At 39.7% G+C, this 21,316-nt stretch overlaps 1 protein-coding gene and 1 non-coding gene across 2 annotated transcripts; one reads left to right on the forward strand and one right to left on the reverse strand.

The window, feature by feature from the left end:
• The first annotated feature begins 371 nt into the window (after positions 1-371).
• On the forward strand, positions 372-443 carry TRNAP-UGG (transfer RNA proline (anticodon AGG)). Its single transcript has one exon. It is a non-coding gene; the product is annotated as a tRNA-Pro (tRNA).
• Positions 444-14,160: 13,717 nt separating this feature from the next.
• Positions 14,161-16,937, reverse strand: LOC143259259 (uncharacterized). Its single transcript, XM_076520708.1, has 2 exons — positions 15,169-16,937; positions 14,161-15,046 (listed from the first exon to the last, which is right to left on the reverse strand). Exons 1-2 carry the CDS (start codon positions 15,428-15,430, stop codon positions 14,295-14,297), a joined length of 1,014 nt encoding a protein of 337 aa, XP_076376823.1. The 5' UTR covers positions 15,431-16,937; the 3' UTR covers positions 14,161-14,294.
• Between the last annotated feature and the right edge of the window lie 4,379 nt (positions 16,938-21,316).

The raw sequence follows: 21,316 nt of genomic DNA on the forward strand, positions 1-21,316 counted from the left end.
GTAATTCCGCGCACTGAATTCTTTGTCGAAATTTCTTACCACCCGTTTAAGTTGTATCGTGCGGTCCGCTTCGGCTGCGATGGTGTCTAGTTTTCGTTTATGGCTGCCTGCCATTGTGCCGATTTGCTCCTTTGGGCATGGCAGCCCCACTTCTGCTCCACGTGTTTGAAGCTCACTCACAATAATTGGATAACCGGCGATTTTCCGCCGCCTTGTATTCCTTTAATGTACAGGCGGTGCCTGTTAAGAAAGCACACTTAGGGGATATCTAGCCACAGGGTTATTCACACTTTTTTAGGACACGTTTTTTTTAGGGCACGGAGCACACTGAGCACACGACCTATCACCTCGGTGGGTCTACAGTGAATGGCGGCTCAGTGGTCTAGGGGTATGATTCTCGCTTTGGGTGCGAGAGGTCCCGGGTTCAAATCCCGGCTGAGCCCAGTTTTTTTTTCCATTTCGTCCGCACTGAATTATGGAATTATCAGTCCAGCCTTGACACGAAATGTAATACAATTATTTATTTCAACGAAATTAATATTTTGTTTGCACAGAAACTGAGACACACATGATTTGTCGTTTCATTACGAGATTGATTCACGTTCTAATGGTATCCATTCGTTTCTGATGTATAAAATACGTATTTCAAAAACAGTGTTACTTTGTTTTATGCAAGACTCGTAGAAAATTTAACATTGTTCGAATACTAAACACGGTCGATATAATATGTTGCTTTGCCGTAATAATGAAATTGGAATTGTTTAGAATGCGAACGATTCTTATAACAGTAAAGAAGTTCATTACAAAACTTTTCATGAGAATTTTTTTATAATTTCAATAACAGTAAACGAGTCATTTGAAATAAGCATAGTTTGGATCTTTATAGTAGCATATACCAATATTTAAAATTTGACTTTCTACAAATTACAATTTAAGTTTTATAATTTTGTTTTGTTATTTTCACTGATAGACGGTGAAATGAATAATTCGATACTTTCAAAGACGAAAGAAATATAATTAATATGATTAAGAATACAGTAATATATTAGAGACAGTATGTATTTACAGTACAAAAATATTTATTACATATATGTATACACGCAACTTATAAATGAAAACGGTAGGAAATTGAAATACCCGCGGATTTACCATGCAATAAAAGTTTGATGTATTGGCTGATCAGGAGCAATGTTGATGTCCGAAGTTTTAACGAATCGTCGTATATTATGTAAATACACGTGCAGGGCCGAGTTACGAGCGTCGAGCTCGTAAATCAATCCGCACCGTGGATGCGGCAGATGCATATTTGCATCACGGAATTTTACTGTTACACGGCCATGCGGGGCAGAATCTCTATGCACTTGTGGCATTCCATGTGACTCGAGATTGTTATCTTCCGAACAAGCCAAATATCCATATCAGTTCGACATTAAACGCTGCATCGTGCTCGGCTCAATTGTAATTAGTAATTAGCTTGAATATTCTGCACTTTACGAGCAACATTCATTCTCAGATAATATAAATTTTATCATCGCGAAATTTGATGAAGTTGCACAAATGAAATAACTGTGGCGAACTGGGTAAATAGAAAATAAAGTGCAAGGAATTTTATCGCTTGATATACTTCCACCACGCATTCAAATGTGCAATCTTCCAATTCCATTTAGAGGAAATTTGATTGCAGGATGCAAGAGCTTTATTGACATTTAATTTTTCTTTTAATTATTTTAAGTAGTTCAAAAAATAATATGGCAATATTTTTTCATTTACTCAGCTTCGTCATTAATGCATAAAATCCGTTCCCTACCTATCAAGTAACCTATAAAATTATAAATAAAATAACAACTTTACTAATTCCTATGTTATTTAAGTTATTTAAGTTATTTTACACAATATTTTTAGACTTGACAGATTTCGTTTATTGAAATACTTTCAATTAAGAAACGTTAATAATCGGTACACTCGTGCACATAGTTTCAGTATCTTTTATTTTCATTATTTATGTTACATGATACATTGTTACCTAACATTTACAGGAATATTTTTTCTAAAAACTATAAGATCATTTTCGAGTTTGTTGATTTCGTAAACATATCCTCACAAATTCCCCAAACTTTAGACCAATAAAGCGAACTACTGAAAGCAGAGAAAGTTCTGATACCTGAATTCATGCGATTAATTCGAATCATAAAAAGAACTTTCAAAATTCTTGCTAAATGTTCACGATGAAATGAATTTCATCACCAAAAGCGCCATACAGTTCGCTCGGATATTGATTGGATGTGCGGAAAATAAGGTAAAACACCGAGGTGGAATTCAAGCTCACGTTGTTACGATCGACTGGACTTCTTCTCCTATCGATTGTTAACCCTTCGCAGCCCCCGTTTAAGGATTCGATAGTCACGGTCGGCCGATTTTTTCGGTTAAACCGATCGGACGGACGCCGGGGTAATTTCCTGAAAATTGTGTTGGCCGGAATTCAACGGATACGCTTCGGGCGCAGATGCGTGGGACACGCGTGTTCCATGGTGAAACGGGAAAATCAAACAGCGTGTAGCGTTATAATACGGTGCGCGCGCGAGCATGCACCTGCTGCCCTGTAACGATCGTCTAATGACTCGTCGAAACCGTCTCCTTTATTGCCCCTATCACGGAAACTCCAGAAAATCGGGTCACTTCGCCGAGGCAGCGGACGCTCGTTCAGAACTTTCTTTCACGGCTCGTACGATTTTATATCCCGAACTAATTCGCTCCTTTATACATAGAATTTTACGGGCGATAGTAGTTCGAGTAGTCTGCGTTTTATAAAAACTGACGGTATCGATATTTGAACAATCCTGATATACTCGATCAAATCCTGTGCATTAGAGATGGCACGGTGAAAATCTTCTTCTTGTGCGCATTATTAATGAAGAAAATACTTTAGTTTTTTAGGTAATATCTTACTAATAATGTGAAATAGAAAATTGAAACGTTGTTTTGTTTGTTTCACTTTGTCCCAATTGTTCTACGCCTCCTCATTCTAGTCGCGCATCTCGCTCATACCGTAATCATGTAAATGATACACACATACACACCCACGCAAAGTACACGAGCCTGATGTGCTCCTAGCTGAAAATGGCGACCATGGGGAAGCGAGACGTGACGGGAATCAAGAAGCGTTGTTTGTTTTTATTCGGTCGAACTCGAGTCCCGCGTTTTCTGGAAATTCAGTGCTGCGGCTAACTTTGGGCTAATAGGAAGGGATCATTTCTGACAATGAAAACGTATTTCCTCTACTTCTGCGAGGGCGATAACATGGGTGGGTTGGTGGAAATCGGTTCTACATTTTTCTCAGTGGACTTCTTCTGAGTAACTACTTTTTCTAACTGCAGTAGAAAAATAGACAACTATATCCTTTATAAAGATATGCAAACTTTATAGTCGATTTCCTCGAAAAAGGAGTCCCGGATAAAAAAATGTTATACCAAATTTTTTCTTATTTTTTCACGTAGGATCACCCACTGCTTTGTTGTACTATGAATTGCGGCCTACCCTGTATTCGTAGAGATATGAAATTTTATTGTATGTTCTCAAATTTTCATTTCAGAGTTTCATTCTCCGAAAAATTAAAACCATTTGCAACGAGTGAAAATGATTAATATTTTTCCATTCAATTTAATGGTACCAGACAGTTGCTGTTTGGACATTAAAAGTTTAATTTAATAAGCTCTAACAATGCAACAGCCAGAAAACAATGTATTGTATAAAATTAAAACTCTTTCAGCCTGGAAAAAGTATTGACAGCTGTGATGCAGAATATAGGTAGATGGAGCAGCCCATGTTTGCGAAGCAGAAAATGGAGGTCACCAATGTGACGTCATTTTTCACTGCCGAGTTAAATTTTCCCTTACATGTACTTCATTTTGAATTATTTGAAAAATGAAATAGTTATTCATCGTTTAAGAAAGAATTATAATTATTCGTCGTTTTAGAAATACGATTCATCAGCCACACTGTACATTTCTTTATATCTTATCTATGCTTATATTTACAGTTTTATCAGAAACTATACTGCAACTCTAGAGTTTGGTGTAACAACAGCAGCTTGGCATGTATACGTACACAGAGTAGATCTCTTATCCTACAATCTTGGATTAATCTTGGACATTGTCAGCTGTTACATTGACAGATATTTTACATGAAATATGTCTAATAAAAATTATGATCTATTTACCATTTTATCAAGATACTTTGAATCTTGTAAAAGTAGTGTCTGCCAGTAAACATTAGATCATATGATTCCAAAGATCGTTAATCATTCAGAATCGGCAATAACCTGTATACAGAATGGTTTACCTAAAAGTATCAATCTGATCACTGTCACAGAGTGTAATGATAAAAACAAATATTTTGTACGCAACCTGCTGCAAAGATTATTTTCATATCAAGATCAATTTTTAAAAATTTTCAAGTTTATATGCATGCGTAGTGATTGATCGAATCATTATAGCCACTTTAAAAAAATGTCTACTTCTGCGTCTTGCAACGAATATAGAAATTTTGCATAGAAATCCACAATTTAATGATGACATATAATTAAATTTTCTCTGCGCCATCGGTGACGCGTTGTGAAATGAACAAATCGTCTATTAAATATTACATTAAGCGTTTTCTGGAAAATTGTGAATGGAAACGAGAAGGCAGCGGTCGCGAAGGTAGCTCTACGATCGTTTCCACGGTAGTCGCATGGTCGCACACCTGGCAACAATAAGATCTCCGGTCGATTCATAAATTAGTTTCCACCGATGACAAGTTCGCACGTTCTCAACCTGCAGACAGCCGATCCGAGGGAACTTTAAATTGAATCCAGGTAAAAAGGCAGAGCGGTGTTTGTGGGCGGCGCAATCAAATGATTTCCGCGTCGTTGGTTGCGCACAGCGCGGCGTAACTCAGTCGCCTAACCGATCGTGCGATGGGATCGAGAATGCGCACGATCTCGGTCTCTCTCCTCACAATGGGTAAAGCTGCGTGGGCGTAAGGACTTTTATGGTTCCCGAAAAGTGACCGGGCCGGGTTTGCACGCTGTTATTGGGTTAACGGCGGCGGATACGAACAAAATGGTAGCGCACGGGCTCGCCGACGAACCGAAATAATTGGTGCTTTGTAAAAGATCGATATTATACCGCGTTCCGCAACTGCTGGTCCGATGCAACAGAAAAATGCGGTGGCCGATAACTATTGATTGGAAATTCTCATATAGCAACGCGTCGGTCGTTATTAGCCAGGTGAGCTAAATTGACGAGCGTGCATATTGAATTTTGATTGAAAAGTCAGTCGTATTGGATGGATTAATTCGATGTTGACGGCAGTATTTGATTTTTTTATTTGATCGTTTGAACTTACCTTTATGTAGTTACACATTAAACCTGCCAGGTTAATATTTACACAGTGATGCACGAAGCACTGGCAAAAAGAAACCAGACTCTGACACTTTTTGCGTTGTTGTTGAATGAAATCAAAAAGTTTTTCGTATCGAAGAACTGTTCGTACTCCGAGGCGTCGACTTTTGGCAATTGAAAATATACGAAAAATTTACACCTGTTTTTAGATCTTTTTTAAACCGTGAATATTTGAACTATCCTAGCTTCGTAAAAAATATTATGCAATGATCATTTTCAAGCCTGAGACTTTCATTATGATAATCATTTATTTTTTTTAAGCATTAATTTATTTGTGCATGATGCAACGATTGGGAAATTTAAAACACTACTAATTTTATATTAAATTAATATATATATATATATATATATATAAGCTTTATTGTTTTCCTTACGGATTACAAGTAGTGAGTCCATCCCCTTACCTATCAAAATACCATAAAATATGACAAAATTGGCAACTTATATGACAATTTATAAACAACGATTTATAGATAATGATTTATAGATAACGATTTATAAATAACGATTTATGAAAATAATAATATTATATCTATGTATAAATCTATGGATAAATAAATATTATACCTATGAATGTAATCATGTACACGGTTTCATTTATTAATCCTAAAATGCTCTTCGTGCACTATCTTGAACCACAATATTAGGTGGATTTATGGAAATTTCAGGCACTGTATTTTACAACCGAGGGTCTTCATTCCTGCCATTACATCCGCAATTCAAAGCGGATGGAGAACCGTCTCGTGAAATTTCCAAGCAACCTTGATTCTGCAGCTACCATATGAGACCGCAGCAGCCGTGCGCCGGTGGACGTGACTCGATTCATCGAATGAAAATTCGATTGGTTTGTGCCAGAGTCAAATAAACTCTGTCAGAGAATATCAAACGGCACAGTCACTCCTGTCCGATCGCGTCTTTCCCGCGTTACGAAAGACAGCGTCGTTTTATCGAGCAGTAAATTCGTCACGGTGCTCGCTAAACGGTGCTGGCTAAAAGGGATGCTAGTCGTCGACGCGATGGCGCGATCCGCCATTGTCCTCCTCTCCTGCGAAACACAATCTAGATGGAAACGGGAAAAAAGTAAAAACGGTTTCAACTTTCGAGTGGCCGGCATCGTGTCCTGTCGGCGTTTTCTCTGTCCCTCTGTGGTCTTGTCACTGTTCCCTTTCGACAGCCATGAGAGAGCCAGCAACCCCCGCCATTCTGCGGAGCTCTCGAGTGCTGTCGCGCTGACTCTTTTCAACGTTGATCGAGCGCCTCTTCAGTGCGCATAAGATGAAATGAATTAGCGTTCCGGAACCGGAAAGCTCTCTATCCGTTCGACGCTTCGTCACCCTCTCCCCCTTTCGACCCCGGTTAGTATTTCTCCATGCTATTCCACTCTGTCGTCCTGTCGCGTCCCGGCCGTCGTCGTCTCCCTTCGTCGTCACCGAGACGCGTTGCATTCCTCCCCGTTTGCTTCGCAACGCGAGAAACCGTTGCGGTTTCCTCTCCAGTGCTCAGTCGACCACAGTTTTTTTCTCGAGTGGCTCCGCGACTCGCTCGAACTCATTAATACCACTCCACAGTACTCGCCTACCCCATGACAACGCCGTGAACGGCTCCACCTTCTTGACGGCGCGCCGGGAAACACGTTAGCGCTTCGATGCTGTGTGAAATCAAAGCTGTTTCAAACTTCTCTAATTTATTTACTGCTCTACGAACATTATCGTAGGGTGACTTGTCCAGCGATTGAACACTTAAGCTGCATCTTTGTTAAAACAAATCATTCACAAATCGGTATTTAATCCTCTGAATGATATCATCGTGAGCGAGCTGTTTTACTAACAATTTCATTTTTCGACAATTAGAGCCCGTTTAAGCTTCTCTGTGTGATGTCAAAGGACCAATGAATGAAATGTAAAAGAAATTACAAGTAACAACAAAGTGATCTCTGTGAAACATCTACAGATATATAATAAAACTATGTTGATCCGAAATCAAGAATCAAGAAACCGCAACAATGCTCGTTCATTCAAGAAATTATCCTACATAAAACGTCTTTTCGTCGACAGGAAATCTTTATCAAGCATAATTCATTTATGATTGACTATTTCGCATTTCGTATTTCGTGATATAGTACACGACTAATGGTACTTCATACGCCTCGAATAAATGCGAACAATTCAATGGATGTTTCTCGTGTACACAAAAAAAAAATATAGAGGAAACATTGCAACCGAAAAATACCGAGATTCGAGCCATCGCACATGGTTAGAAACGTTTACCCAAAGTTACAAGCGCAAATACACGACGAACAATGTTATTAATCTAAATAAATATCCCGGACGTATCTGCGTCGCTACGTTACACAACCGTCGGGATTACATGGAACGTCGAATTCATTCCGTTTAACGACTGACTAACGACTGACGCATCGATCAAAGCGTCCCCAAAGACAGAATGCAACGGGTGCAGTTTCTACTCGTGTGTAACTTAGCCATGGAGAGTGCCTAATCCAATGATCACTTTGACTTACGGTTCACAATCCAAGTTACAGGTATGGTTGAACCAATTAATTACGTGACGCCGACGATTTATTGCGAATCAATTGCGGTGACGTTTCTTGACGGCTCCACGATATGATAACCAATGCATCAGCCGTGTGATTGCAATTCCGATAGCGATTACGCTAATATAATCGACGACGCGTTTCCAACACAATAACCGGGGTATTATACGTGAAACAATTAAACTATCAGTGCAGCGGGGGACACGGTGTTTGCGAAGTTTCGCGGGGAGAATCCACGGTGATTTCATGGTACAAAATCGTCCGAAGCTGCGCCTCTCGGTCTAATAAGATTAGCAGCATCCGGGATGGTTTAATTCGCGTACGTCGAACTTGCGGTAAACGTGAAGTCGAAATCTGCCTAACTATCCGACTCTGCATTAGCTGGTTGCGTACTTACCCTGTGCCAGAAACATCTCCAATGATAACAGGTGAGTGAAGATGCTGAAATGTGTTTCTAAAGTTTTCTGAGGAACGTTAATTCACCGACATATCTTGTTCACAAGCAATGCGGGAGAAACATTAGAGTTTGTTGCAATGTTAAAACAGCATTATCGATCTAACTGCTAACCTGTATATGCGTCCAAAGCACGCATCCACGCGGCTGACAATCCTCCGCTTCGGAAGTAGTTTGGATGCAAACGCATTGTGGTTAATTTGAACGTTTACGTAAAATAATATCCAAAGAATTACTGCCAATTAGGGTGAAGATAAAATTTACTTGTTTTTTACTTAATCTAAATAATTGCTTACACGGTCTCCTCATTATTCAGTAAACGTTTTCTTATTAAAACGCTACCGTAACATCCAGCTCATAAAAATGTATATGCACGTATTAAAATAATGAATTATAAATAGGAGAGCGATATTTGTGATACTTTGAAGCTTGTCAAATAGAAGAAATAAAGGTATCTGCTCCGATTGATCAATCCTATTAAACGAAGAGCTGATTAATTTGTCGACGATTGAACGATTTTTGGTGATGTTGAGATTCCTATACATATACACAAACGACATTTATACTATTCATTGAGGTAGCTTTGAAATTTGAAAGCGAGCAATCTCTCAAATTATTCCTTGTAACCTGTGATGCGATTGTGGAGATGTTAAAACTACATATAATTATGAATGAATTTAAATCTCATTTATATAATCCGCTTTGAAACATCACGACTTGTAGAATTACATGAAATTACAGTGAGGTATTACATCATTCATTTCTGCATTTGCAATCTTTATCCGAAGGGACTCATAAGTACTTATAGCTTCTGTACTTTTCAATCAACTTTATAATAAGTTCATTTGTAAACATTTTATTAAACTTAAAAAACTTAAAAATCCTATGCATTATCCGGACCATAATTATTCGTTCGTAACGTGCTTCTTAGACCTGGAGTCCCTTGAATCTAGAAGAGTTATTGCTGATATTATTTTTCTCTTCAATGTTTTGAATGACTTAATAAGATATTCTTAACTTCTTTCTGAGCAACTTCTCTGTTCCATCAAGAATAATAAGGTCTACTAACACGTCTAAACAAACCTTTACTATATAAATCCAATGTTCTTTATTCGGATCCTACAACATGAATTATTACCCTAGCAAATGACTACTGTACCGTAATTGACCTTTTTCGTGTTTCTATCGTTAAATGTCGAAATCAAATGAGAAATCCGCTGTAACCATCGCAGTAATACCTTCTATTATGTACTCTAATGGTATACTCATTTATAAATAAATATACGTATAACATAGCAGTAGGCATTGATGCCAACAGCAATGACCACAAAGCGTACAAACTCGGTGAGCATTTGCTTCTGCTACTATGACTTTCCATGTGCGTCCTAATTTTTTTGATTTTTACCGTTCGATGCGGGAACAATCGACAAGCGACGATTTTTTGAATACGGACCACCGACAAAAAGTTGCTCGTTGGTGCATCAGTGTGAACACAGCATAAGGGAACCGGCTTCATGTATCTGCATATCGCTCACGTTCGCTGCGATCGAATTGAATCCGAGTCACGACGAGGCTGAGCACGCGAGAACCCGGAAAATTGAATTACAGCTCAGCCGACCGACGACGCTGCCGTCGCAGAATCAGTTAGGTCGATACAGAATTTGCAGATCGCTATCAGATTCGTCCAAGAGCTGGTCCGAAACCAGTGATCTCGATAATTGAGAGGAATACTGTGGACGATCCTTGTCGAAGTATTTATTCCTCAAGTCACGCGCTTATCTGGTTATAAAAGCTGTGCTATTACATATTGCAGTTCTATTCCCCTTGCATTTGATATTGCATTCGATTCATTACGTATTCCATCTTATTTTGTATTGCATTCGATATTGCATCGCATTTATTTTTATGACATTCCAATGATGAAATTGTGATTCAGTGTCGAGAGTAAAGTTTTCGTAAAAATACACAATCTGTTCGATAAATAATTATGCTTGTACCAGAATCCAAAGAAAAGAAAATTCTTCAAAAAGCAGCGTTCAAAGTTCAAGGAGCATTCAAAGTTCAAGTATAGAAAATTGTGATAGTTCTGCTACTTTTAGTTTCAAAAAATTTGACATTTTCAACTCAGAAGTTGGTTCCTGCTGCCTGCAGCAACCACCGGTTTATAGAATAAGGTTAAAAAACTTCAGCTTGATTGGTTGGTTAGTTTTTTATTTCTCTTCCGCCAGTAGAAGTTGTACTGCGGAAAACGTCGAAAGTTCTCAATAGTAAATTCTACGTACTGCACCACGCTGGCTCCAAATGGTCACAGAAGTCGAAGTACTCCGAAATTCTCTGCTAGACTTCTATATCATATTTTTGTAAGCAAATAAAATTCTGGAAATGCAGAAACATTCTTGCGAATTATGCTGCAGATAAAAGAATCACCGTGGTTTCTCAAGACATTCGATTTAAGTTATTTCTGAAGCACAAAGTTTTACATGCGTTTCAATCGATTCATACATTGATTTCGTTTATCGAATACCGCGGACATTTACGGAAGTCAATATTTAATGAAACAATTTTTATAAATTCGAAATTGAGTTTATGAATCTGCTGCGTTTGAGAATTAAGTGTGAAACTATGTGTACACGTTAATTTGTATCAATAAGGGACAAATTTATTGTACGTCGGTCTTCGATGTACGAATATTATTTATCAGACGACGTAAAGTCTCCAGCGAGCTGCGTAATTTTTACTTTTACGTTCGCTTCATTACAGCTCACTTCAAAATTCAAGAGATGAATACACTTGGACGTGGCGTAAGAAGGGTTTAGTTAAACGAGGCCGGCTCCTTCCGCCAAGCATCTCGGAATATTTTTATTCGGACTCGCGAGAATCCTCACGGACGTTTGCCACAATCAGCTGCAACATTCTCGGGCATGTCACGAACAGAACGACGTCTAAGCTGATTAGTTCTCCTCCGAGGAAACCGTATTTGGCAAACGAGCTGGGAGTCCTGGTGAAAATTCAGTGCACGATGTAACGTAATTACGATGTTGGTATGCTCTTTCATTAGCTCATCCTGTACGTAATAAGACGAGCTTGTTTGCACACCAAAATAATTGGAAACCGTAGTGTAAATCGTGCCATTACTTGTATTATCAGCACCGAAACATACGTTCGCTAGCACCCCCTCCCCCCCTCCGCCCTCAACATGGAACTTCCGGTCTTCGCATCATCACACAAATTCTAAGAATGAAAATCAGAATTTGCATAAAGATCCGCAGTCTAATAGTTCTTTTTTAATGTTGTATTGCTTCAAGTTTTGCTTTAATCACAGCATTTGATTAAAATTCACAATGAACTCTCGGGGCAATCTAATCTATCCGAGACCTAATCATAGTTATAACCATAGTTTCCGTATCATTTCTATGGCGCGCGATAAAGTCATTAATAAACAATAATAACTCCATTCGTAGTAAGAACGACACAATGCGAGCAATTCTCGATGGGGTCCACTCGACGAGCGAGATTCCAACAAAACCGAAGCTGAAGTGGCCGCGTTCGTGTTAAAGGACCGCGAAATTCGAAGTTAAGTCAACTCTACGGCTAAACGTCCTTTAAACTGAATAAGCCGATAGTCAAAAGCACCGACGCGAGACCGGCCCGTCTCTCAAAAACGTAGAAAGGTAAGAATGAACGATTGAAAGGAAGCTGGCCATAGAGCTTGAGGGTGACAATTTTTTGATTCGGACTTTTCCTGGAGCCAGCCGGTCATTCATCGACCGACCGATTCTCCTGCTTGCTCTGCCGATGCTGGAATGAATGAGAGTGCAGCAGAACGGACTCGGAGGAACATCGGGGTCCCAAAGTGAATGGGCCCGACAACACCGGGGACCGAAAAAAAGGCAGCCGGTTTTCACGTTCGCTCGCCCGCTGCGCGAACGAAGGCGACACAAGTGTGCCATTGTCGATCGACAAGGATACGAAAGTGCCTCCGGGCATTGTCGCCGCGCTCCTTAACACCATTAACTACGTTTTACCTTAAATTTAACCCAAAGTGGGGGCTCTCTTGACAAATTTCCAGGATTTACGGCATCACGGCCGATTTCTCGCCGACAATGACTCCACTTGGTTGGTCACGACTTCGCGTTTCGAGATTCTCCAACATCCCTGGCCTTCATCCCCCCCTCTCTTTTTTCCTCTTTCTCTTTCTTTTTATTTCCTTCTCTGCTTCCCTCGTCTACTTCAGCCTCCTTAATCCGTTTTAGTTTGAACCGGGTTTGAAGGATTGTTCGCTCGGAAACTGTATTTTATGCTACTTTTAGTTTTCGTGGCGGAAGTGGTAGTAATTAATGGACTGTGAACCTTTATGCTGTGATTGGAATTGTGAGTTCCTGAAATTTGAAGATTAACGGAAATTTCTGAGATGCAATATCGAAACTTTTTATACGGAGTAGATGCATACGGTTCTCGATGCAAGATTTCGATATTCCTGATATTTCAGCATTAAGTAGTATAACGTGGATTATTTAACGTGGAGTTAACACAAGAGTTAAACAAAAATATATTTGTTCGTAGGAATTAAAGGCGAGTTGAAGAAGATTGTCACTTAGTACCTGCTGTATAAACGTTTATTTATTTTAGATCTTTAAAAATGTACCATTACAATTCTGTGAATATGGTCTAGTTCTCGTACGATGTATGCGGTAATAACAATAGCCGTGAATAATTCATCGAAACGTTGTCTGATTTCTCATGCAAGTTGCATGCATCCAGCTGCACTATGCAGCTCTGACTTTTCAGATGGTCCTTTTAAATCGTCCGATTTATACGGATCGTTCGAATTTTTAGTCCCCGATGTTTCTGTCGTTGTCCGTGACATATTCGCGGAATATCGTGCTTCGAGGAAAAACGGATATTTATCTGCGGGGATTTGTGTCCACTAAATTCTCGATATGTTCCCGCGTAAACACAAATAACCTTCTCCTTTTATCGAACTTTTCGCGCATAAATATAACCCGACACGTGCGATATATATGCATGTTTCAATAAGCGACGATCATAGCTTATTACGTCCCTGAAAATCGGTAGCCAACGCTGTTGCTTCGATACCGCGTATCGATCATCGGTGGACAAACACATTACGAAATTAGACTGGGTTGATCAACTGTAATTTAACATGTAGTTCCAGCGATCTCTAGATTTAATTAATGTTTTAAACAAATATCAATTTCGTTGATGAATCATTAATCTGTAAAGCTATCAAATTTCAGAAATCAGATTTCGATTAAAAGTCATGTTAACGTATTGTAACGTCTAACCCTGTCATATTTCAAGATCATACATTTATTATAAAGACTATTATAAAATCGATCGATGTGTCCCTATGGATTTCATTAATCATACTATATTGCGAACAATCTCAATCATCCTTTCATTAAATATCTTCATTATGCCACTCTGCTAGAGAACCATTTAAACGTGACTCGACTAATTCTTGTGATTCATGAAAATAAGGTGTAAATTTTGAAAGTAATTCAGAGAGGCATCCAACTTGTACTTAAATCCACCAGCTCACTTAAATTAAAGTAGTCAAATAAAAGACTGCTTGACATACCCACAATAAGAGTTTTATTATGATTAAGCATTTTCAATTACCAAAAAGGTATCGTAAATACGGAAGAGGATCATGAAGTAAAATATACAGCACTGAATGTAAAGGATCCATTTAATATTCTTCGTAAACTTATATTAAAAATATACAGCTTCTTCTCACTTAATACAAAAATATATGTACAAAATGTACAGAGATCGAGGAAACATATTTACAACGAACTGCAACGATGGCATTATAATTTATCTTTTATGAATTAACGATTCTTTCCACAGTGTGCTTGGTACATCCCATGTTCCTGAACACGGGATTGCCGACAGTATTCTGGATCGTGTTTTGATAAACGACGGAGCCATCGATCCGCCTCTTTTTATCCTCTGGTTCCTCCCCCGCCTCGCCGAAGGTTCTTTTCAGGCCACTCGCTAAATTCGGTGTCTCCCTCTCGTAGCAAAAACGCTCAGGGACGGGGCTGACCCTTGGTAGATCTAATTTCTCCTCCGCCTCCTGATGAAACTGCAGATTTTCCGCGGACAACGCGATCGATCGTTCATACCGATCGGCCATGGAACTCGCAGTATCCTCCGGATTGACCGTTTCTGCAGTTTTCTCCATCGCATCAATTTTCTCGTCCTTCAATAACTCCTGTTCGCACTTCTGGCTCGAGGAGTCCTCGCAGCCGTCCTTTTTCTTCCCGCAAGTCCTTAGGCAACAGCACTTCTGACTCTGACCGGCCGGCAGATCCTCCTTCTTGTACTTTACCCTGCGGTTTTGGAACCAGATCTTCACCTGCTTCTCGGACAGCCGCAGGTTCGTGGCGATCTCGATCCGCCTGAGCCGCGACAGGTACATGTTCGATGCGAACTCGCGCTCCAGCTCCAGCAGCTGGGTGCTAGTAAACGCGGTTCGGATCCTCTTCGAGCTGTTGCCGATGGAGTTTGGAGACTTTGGAGGCGGCGTCGGGGTGCTGTTGCGGGACGGCGACTCGCTCGGAGCTGAAACATCTGAAGACGCACGATGACGTTAGCTTAGACCGCCTGACAGTCTCGACATCGCGGATCAACATTCGTGGAAACGTTTCACCGTTCCACGGTAGGATTTGCGCATATGACAGGGGAATATTTACCTGACAGTCTGCTGGTCGACGCGTTTAAAGGCGACGGAGGACTCTGCCCGGGGGCGGGCAAGCTCCCCATAGCCGGCGGGCTCATAGGAACCGGGATAGGCATGGCCGGTGGTCTTGGCACCGGCCTGATCGGTTGATAGCCAAGGCCCAAGTTGAAGAAGTTGAACATGTAGCTGGGCAATTGGTTCCCATAGTACGGTAGCGGGTACGCTGGCGGCGAGTTGTTGCCGATCAGCGAGTCCACGAGGAAGCTTCGCGACATGCTGTTTCGATGCTGCCCTCTAAGTTTCGATTCACACTGAACGACACTGATCAATCCTAGCGGCCACTGATACTCCCGAATGCACAGACTTCCATCGATTCACTGGACCTCACGGTGCAGGAACGGTCCTTGCCAAATGTCACCAAACTGTCACGCAGCTCTGACAGTCGAACCTGAACGAAACCCACGGAAGCTGTTGGCGAAGAAGGGACTAGCGAGATGTTCACGGCGCGATGGTACACCGTGATCTGCACCCCGAGGAACACGCCGGAAGAATATATACGGGGTGCTAACTCCACCCAGGGGTTGGTTTCTTTCGGGGCCCCTTTTGTTGAGGGCCCCGCCCTTTTCTCGAGGGCGCCCCCTTCCCAAGTCACCCCAACAAAACCGGGGGACCCAGCGGCTCGCCTCCCTTGGGATCGACACCGAGCAGGGCATTTTCTCGCAACGCTAATTCGACGGGTGGCTAATATGTCCGGAAACTTTATACTAACCCCCGTGCCCATCTTCCTACTATTATTGGCTGGAGGGCCAACCCATGCGCCGCCGTCGTCGTCTACTCATCATTTCCCCAGGCGTTCGTTCCCCGCGATGATTTTAGAGTACGACTTTAAATCGCCGGAAATGATCATCCGATCCGCCGGATATCGCGGGCGCGCGTGCACCGGCATCGTGGATCCTTTGTGCTTCTATTCGACGATCTTTTCGGGAATCATCCAATGGTACTCTAATCAACAAGCTTGCCGTTTGTATGAACAATTTCTGATTTTACTTTGGAGCCTATGTTAAAACTTTGCACGCGAACGGAGACAATCAAGCACCAATCACATTTACTATACTGGAACTTCAAACAATTTTTACATTAAATTTGTTTATATTTAACACTTTTATTACCACATCGATTTTTACGCCACTATATTATATCTCTCAATTTTTATTGGGATACGCGTAACGTAAGAATGTTGAAAAAGTAATTGCTGTCATGAAACTTGCTGTCATACTAGGTCAAAATGGCCTATCTTGTTTTTTTTGGAAAAAGTGATATTATCACGAGAAAAATTAAATTAATAATTAATTCAATATACTTGGAAGTGGAATATCGAGTTGTAATGAATGAATCGATGTTCTGGATTGTTCAAATTATATCCTCAAATTTTTGGGTCTCAATAATATTATTAGTTTCTGAGTGACAGTTGTTTGTAAGCTAATCTGGGTCTAACGTGACTCAATATGGCATACGAGTTTCGTATATATTGTAATTTGCTGCACATTCAAATTTGTGAAAAGTGAAAATAAAAGTGCGCTTTATGTCGTAATTTTCTCGTCTGCGAAAGAGAAAGTATTTATTCCTTCGCCGGTGACGAGTATCGTTTAGATTTCTGTAGAACGTGCTGAAGAATCTGCGATGGCAATCAAGATAGGTTGGTAGCAGGAAACGACTAAGACACAGGTATGCGCCGTGATTAAGGAAAATGCCATTAATAGTCTCCGCAGTCACGGAATTAGGCGATTCTTATACCGAATAATAAAAGCTTAAAACGAGAGCGTGTCGCGTTATAGTGTTTAATTTGCAACAAATTTTCATTTATTCATTTTTCACAAAAGTGCTTATATATGAAAATGAAGTTTGTCAATTTAAATTAATTATTGATCTTTTAATCTTTACCTGTAACAGCTTAAAGTAAAATTGTTAATCGTCGAACTTCGTTGATTAAGCTGGTACTTTATTTTAATTAATTATTTAAAAGTCGATCACAAATTAAATTGAATAAATTGGCACAGTTGTCCTTAATTATATAGATGTATATATGTAAATGTAAAAAATAAAATGATATCCATAACGGATCACATACAAAATATTAAACAAATTAATTCAATAACATTGAGTTGTAATTTATATAATTAAAACCTAGCTGAGCCAACACTTTTGTATAAACAAGTACCAACTTTGATAAGAATATTTATTTATTTATTAAATAGAATAACTTTGTTATATAATATTTTTAGGAATATTTTTATGTTTAAAAATTATCGGAACACTTGTTTAGATGATTATGGAATTGAATTCGATAAGAGAGTATCCATTGTGCTACTGCATACTAAAGTTTGCAGAAATCGACGGCAACGTTCCCGCGAATCGCATCAAAGACGTTCAACGGTAATATCGTTATCCTCGGCATCGATATTCAGTAACGCAGGAAATCCAAATCAAATCTTAGCGACTATCTGTGTCGCTGATGCCTTTTCCCTTCGTTTTTCATTCAGCGATTTGCATCCCTGAGAAAGTATTACGTCACTTAACTGGCGTGTGCCTTTCCATCGAGATCTTGAAACGCGATGGGAAAATAAGATAAATTTAATTCTTTATCGGCTCGATCTCGAAGATAGCAATAACGCGAGAAATCCATGGAGATCGAACTCATTGTTGAGCGCTCGGAGAATAATTTATTGTGCTCGAGTTAAACTCGGTTAAAAAAAAATCGGGGTCATTTTGGAACGTTGAACCGAGAACCTATTTCTGGATCTAATAAATACGGGCAAACCGGATTATTCAGGATAGTGTTTCATTTCATCTCGTTTTAATACGTTTGTATTAAAAACACTATCATTATCTACGGATGGGTCTTATCGTTCTGAAGTTTATCTATAAAATCAATTTACCGTTTCGAATACAAGTAGACGAAACTGAAGAAGTTGAGGTGGATTATGTTAATCCGATTACGTTTATACCAAAAAAAAAGTATTAGAATACTCCAATATCTAAACGATTCTATGATTTCAATTGAATAATTTTGACAACTGCGTTCAAAACTGTCACGATTTGATTAATTTGTATGATCATAAAATGTAAAGCGATGTAGTGTATGCAAATATTGAAATAAGCTAGCAAAGACTATGTTTTGCATAACTTATATATATTCTGTAATATTCACAACTCAATTTGTTATCTACGAATACTAGAATATCTGTGGGAAAAATTAATAAAATTTCACAGATAATGAAACAACGTACAGAAGCAGTGAAAATGTGTTAATTTGACGCGACGAAGGTGCAAGGGTTAAATAATTACATCATTGTTAGTAGCATTTGGTTGTTCCATCACATAAAAATTTATTCATCGGAATGATTACGCCTCCCGCTAAAATCTTACCATCGCATAAATATTTGCTCATAATCAACAAAGTTTATGTAATGAAAGTCAGAGCACGCTGCAAAGTTGGAAGTACTCAAAGGTTAAGAGTTAACTGCAGCTTTTTGCCGTGAGGCGAAAATATTTGTATACACACAGCTTGCATTAGCATAGTGAAAAGAAGACGGAGTACACACGTTGCGCTACTTTCTTTTCTTCTTTCTTTGACTGCACAAACGTGTGCTGTTTCCATAAAAATCTGCCGGCCGGCAAGGAACCGCGGTGTGCGAGCCAGCCTACGGAAGACACGTGTTTCCCGGGAAATTCGCGCAATAACTCGCAGTCCTTTGCATTTAAAAAATTTTAACGATCCCAACTATGCAAAGCCTTGGTATGGTCCAATTATCGCCGACGAAATGAAATACAGACACTCGAACACAAGCAATTTCGCACATAGTTCCCCGAAACTATGCTCGCGTGGCTGAAAATTTACAATCGATGGTCGTTCGACCGGATCGAAAGCGGCGAACATATTGAAAAGTTTCACGCGCACTGCATTGCAATTTCGACGGTTACGGGAAACTGAAAAATCCGGCATCCAGATTCCAAGTTACGAAGCGAAAGATTTCGAATCGGGCGTTTCGTCGATTAAACGGTTGTATTAAAATTATGCAATAAATTGCTGCAACCGTCTACGTACAAAGGAAACTAGAATCAAATTAAACTACTGGTGGTCATGCTTGGGTAAATAAGGGTAAATTTCATATTAAAGGTTCGCAAATGTCCGCTGAAGAAGACCCAGTGAGGGTTTTAATCAGCAGCGCGTTTACAGGAACCAGAGCCGTGAAGCAACGTTATTTTAGTAATGGACAGTTTAAACTGGTGGCGAGTGCAGCCAAAATGCGGTCGTAAGTTGCACTAATTTCTTGATTATTCGTGGCCGCTTTATCGACCATGTCGTAAAAGGCGCGGTGCTCACGAGCCGGAAAATTAATATTTAACGTGGAACGTTGGTTCGGTGGAACGTTCGCTGACCAGTAAATATAACGCTATTGTCTATGTTTACCATTTCGTCGGTGGCCTTACGTTCTCGTGTGAATGGGTTCAACCTCATCGCATCTGCTCAGGCTTTTCACGCACGCTATATTCGATTATAACTATTGCATGCATTCATCGCTACCATTACTGTGCGCCGTAAGTTTTCACTTGAATTCGAATTTCTGGTATTTTCGGGTCGAAATGTTTAGCTTATTATTGTATGCATTTATAGGAAACACGAATAAGTGAAACACAGAAACCTGAAGAATTTGAGAATATTGTTACGTTATTTACAATTTCTTAGAACTGTTAAAAAGAAAATTATTTCGCTTCTATTTCTTACAATGAATGTAACAATTTTCATTTTACATGAATACGCGCAGTCCACTTATTATTAATTGAAAAGCATCAGCTCACCACAGGCATTATGTAAATAAATAAATAAATATGCCAGAAAATCCATGTACTTTATTTAACACTAGTTTAACTTATAAATAAACTAACTTATAAATAATTTTTTATTCTATTGAATCGTCGATGAAACATATGAAATTCTCGTCTCTATTTTTGTGTTATGAACGCGTTTCTTCGTACGTAATGGATAAAATGGATACTATATAGGAGTCGCCGCGAGATCAGAACACGGTTGGGTCTTTTTAACCACGTTGGAAAGTCAATAACAAGAAAGTTCCCCGTTCGAATTGAAACTCGACTCGCTATTTGTTGCTGTTGCTCTTCAGGCAAAGTTCTCTAATAAGGACACTATATTGATTTACTCGAGAGCTGTTAAAACAAAAAAGCTTATTACTTGGAAACACGGTCAAGCACAAGTCTCTACATAAATATTTGTCGTCACTTTGAGGCGCTCGTTCCATTCCTTATATTTTATAGCTTGTCTGCTGACAAAATCGAAACAACATTCATTATGCAATTAACGTTCATGTTCTAGTTTCTCGTTTCTTCAAGATACTTTCTGTCTAAACTAACAATTTCTGTAGGACACGAAACTATGTATGAAGATCACCTACGCCTAGTCGCACAAGAACGAATTCGAAAGCAACATTGCACAAACCTTGAATCTTTTCTACAATGCCAAGTTTAATCACTTTTTTATTACCAATTGGATCACTTAAAGATCCACTTTAAAGCAGTCTACTTTCTACAAAATTAGCAACTTGGTAGCAGAAGCAGATTGTAGCGAAATATAGGAAAGTAATGAATTCGTACTTTATAGAAATTCCACATAAATACAGAATTAGGGTCGTCCGGTTTACGTTGGTAAAAATAAAAGCACTTGTCTCTAGAACCACTGGTCAACAGCTAATACTGTTCGAACAGACGAAGGATGAGAGAAAATATCGCCGTGATTTTAAACCTCTAATAACGCGACTAATCCCATTACAATGTTGGTGATGCGCAGCGCGAAGAGGAGCGTGGCCAAAGAACCCTCGGCGCTCCTATTAAAAATCAGGGTAACGTTATCTCACGAGCCAGCCCGTGAATAATACAATACCCATCTCTCTTTCTCCCTTTCTCTCTCTCTCTCTTTTTCCCTCTCTCTTACCTTCTCTCCTCCAGCATATGTCCGACGTATCCGAATGATTCGAAGGGTTGCCGCACCCTCCGCGAGGGGTTGGGGACCCGTCACCCTTCTTACGTACACGAAGTATCGCAAACAAGGTTACGCTAGCCCGGACGCGCGTTCACGTGCATCGTTA

Source organism: Megalopta genalis, chromosome 3 (assembly GCF_051020955.1).
Source record: "Megalopta genalis isolate 19385.01 chromosome 3, iyMegGena1_principal, whole genome shotgun sequence".
NCBI classification, from domain to species: domain Eukaryota; kingdom Metazoa; phylum Arthropoda; class Insecta; order Hymenoptera; family Halictidae; genus Megalopta; species Megalopta genalis.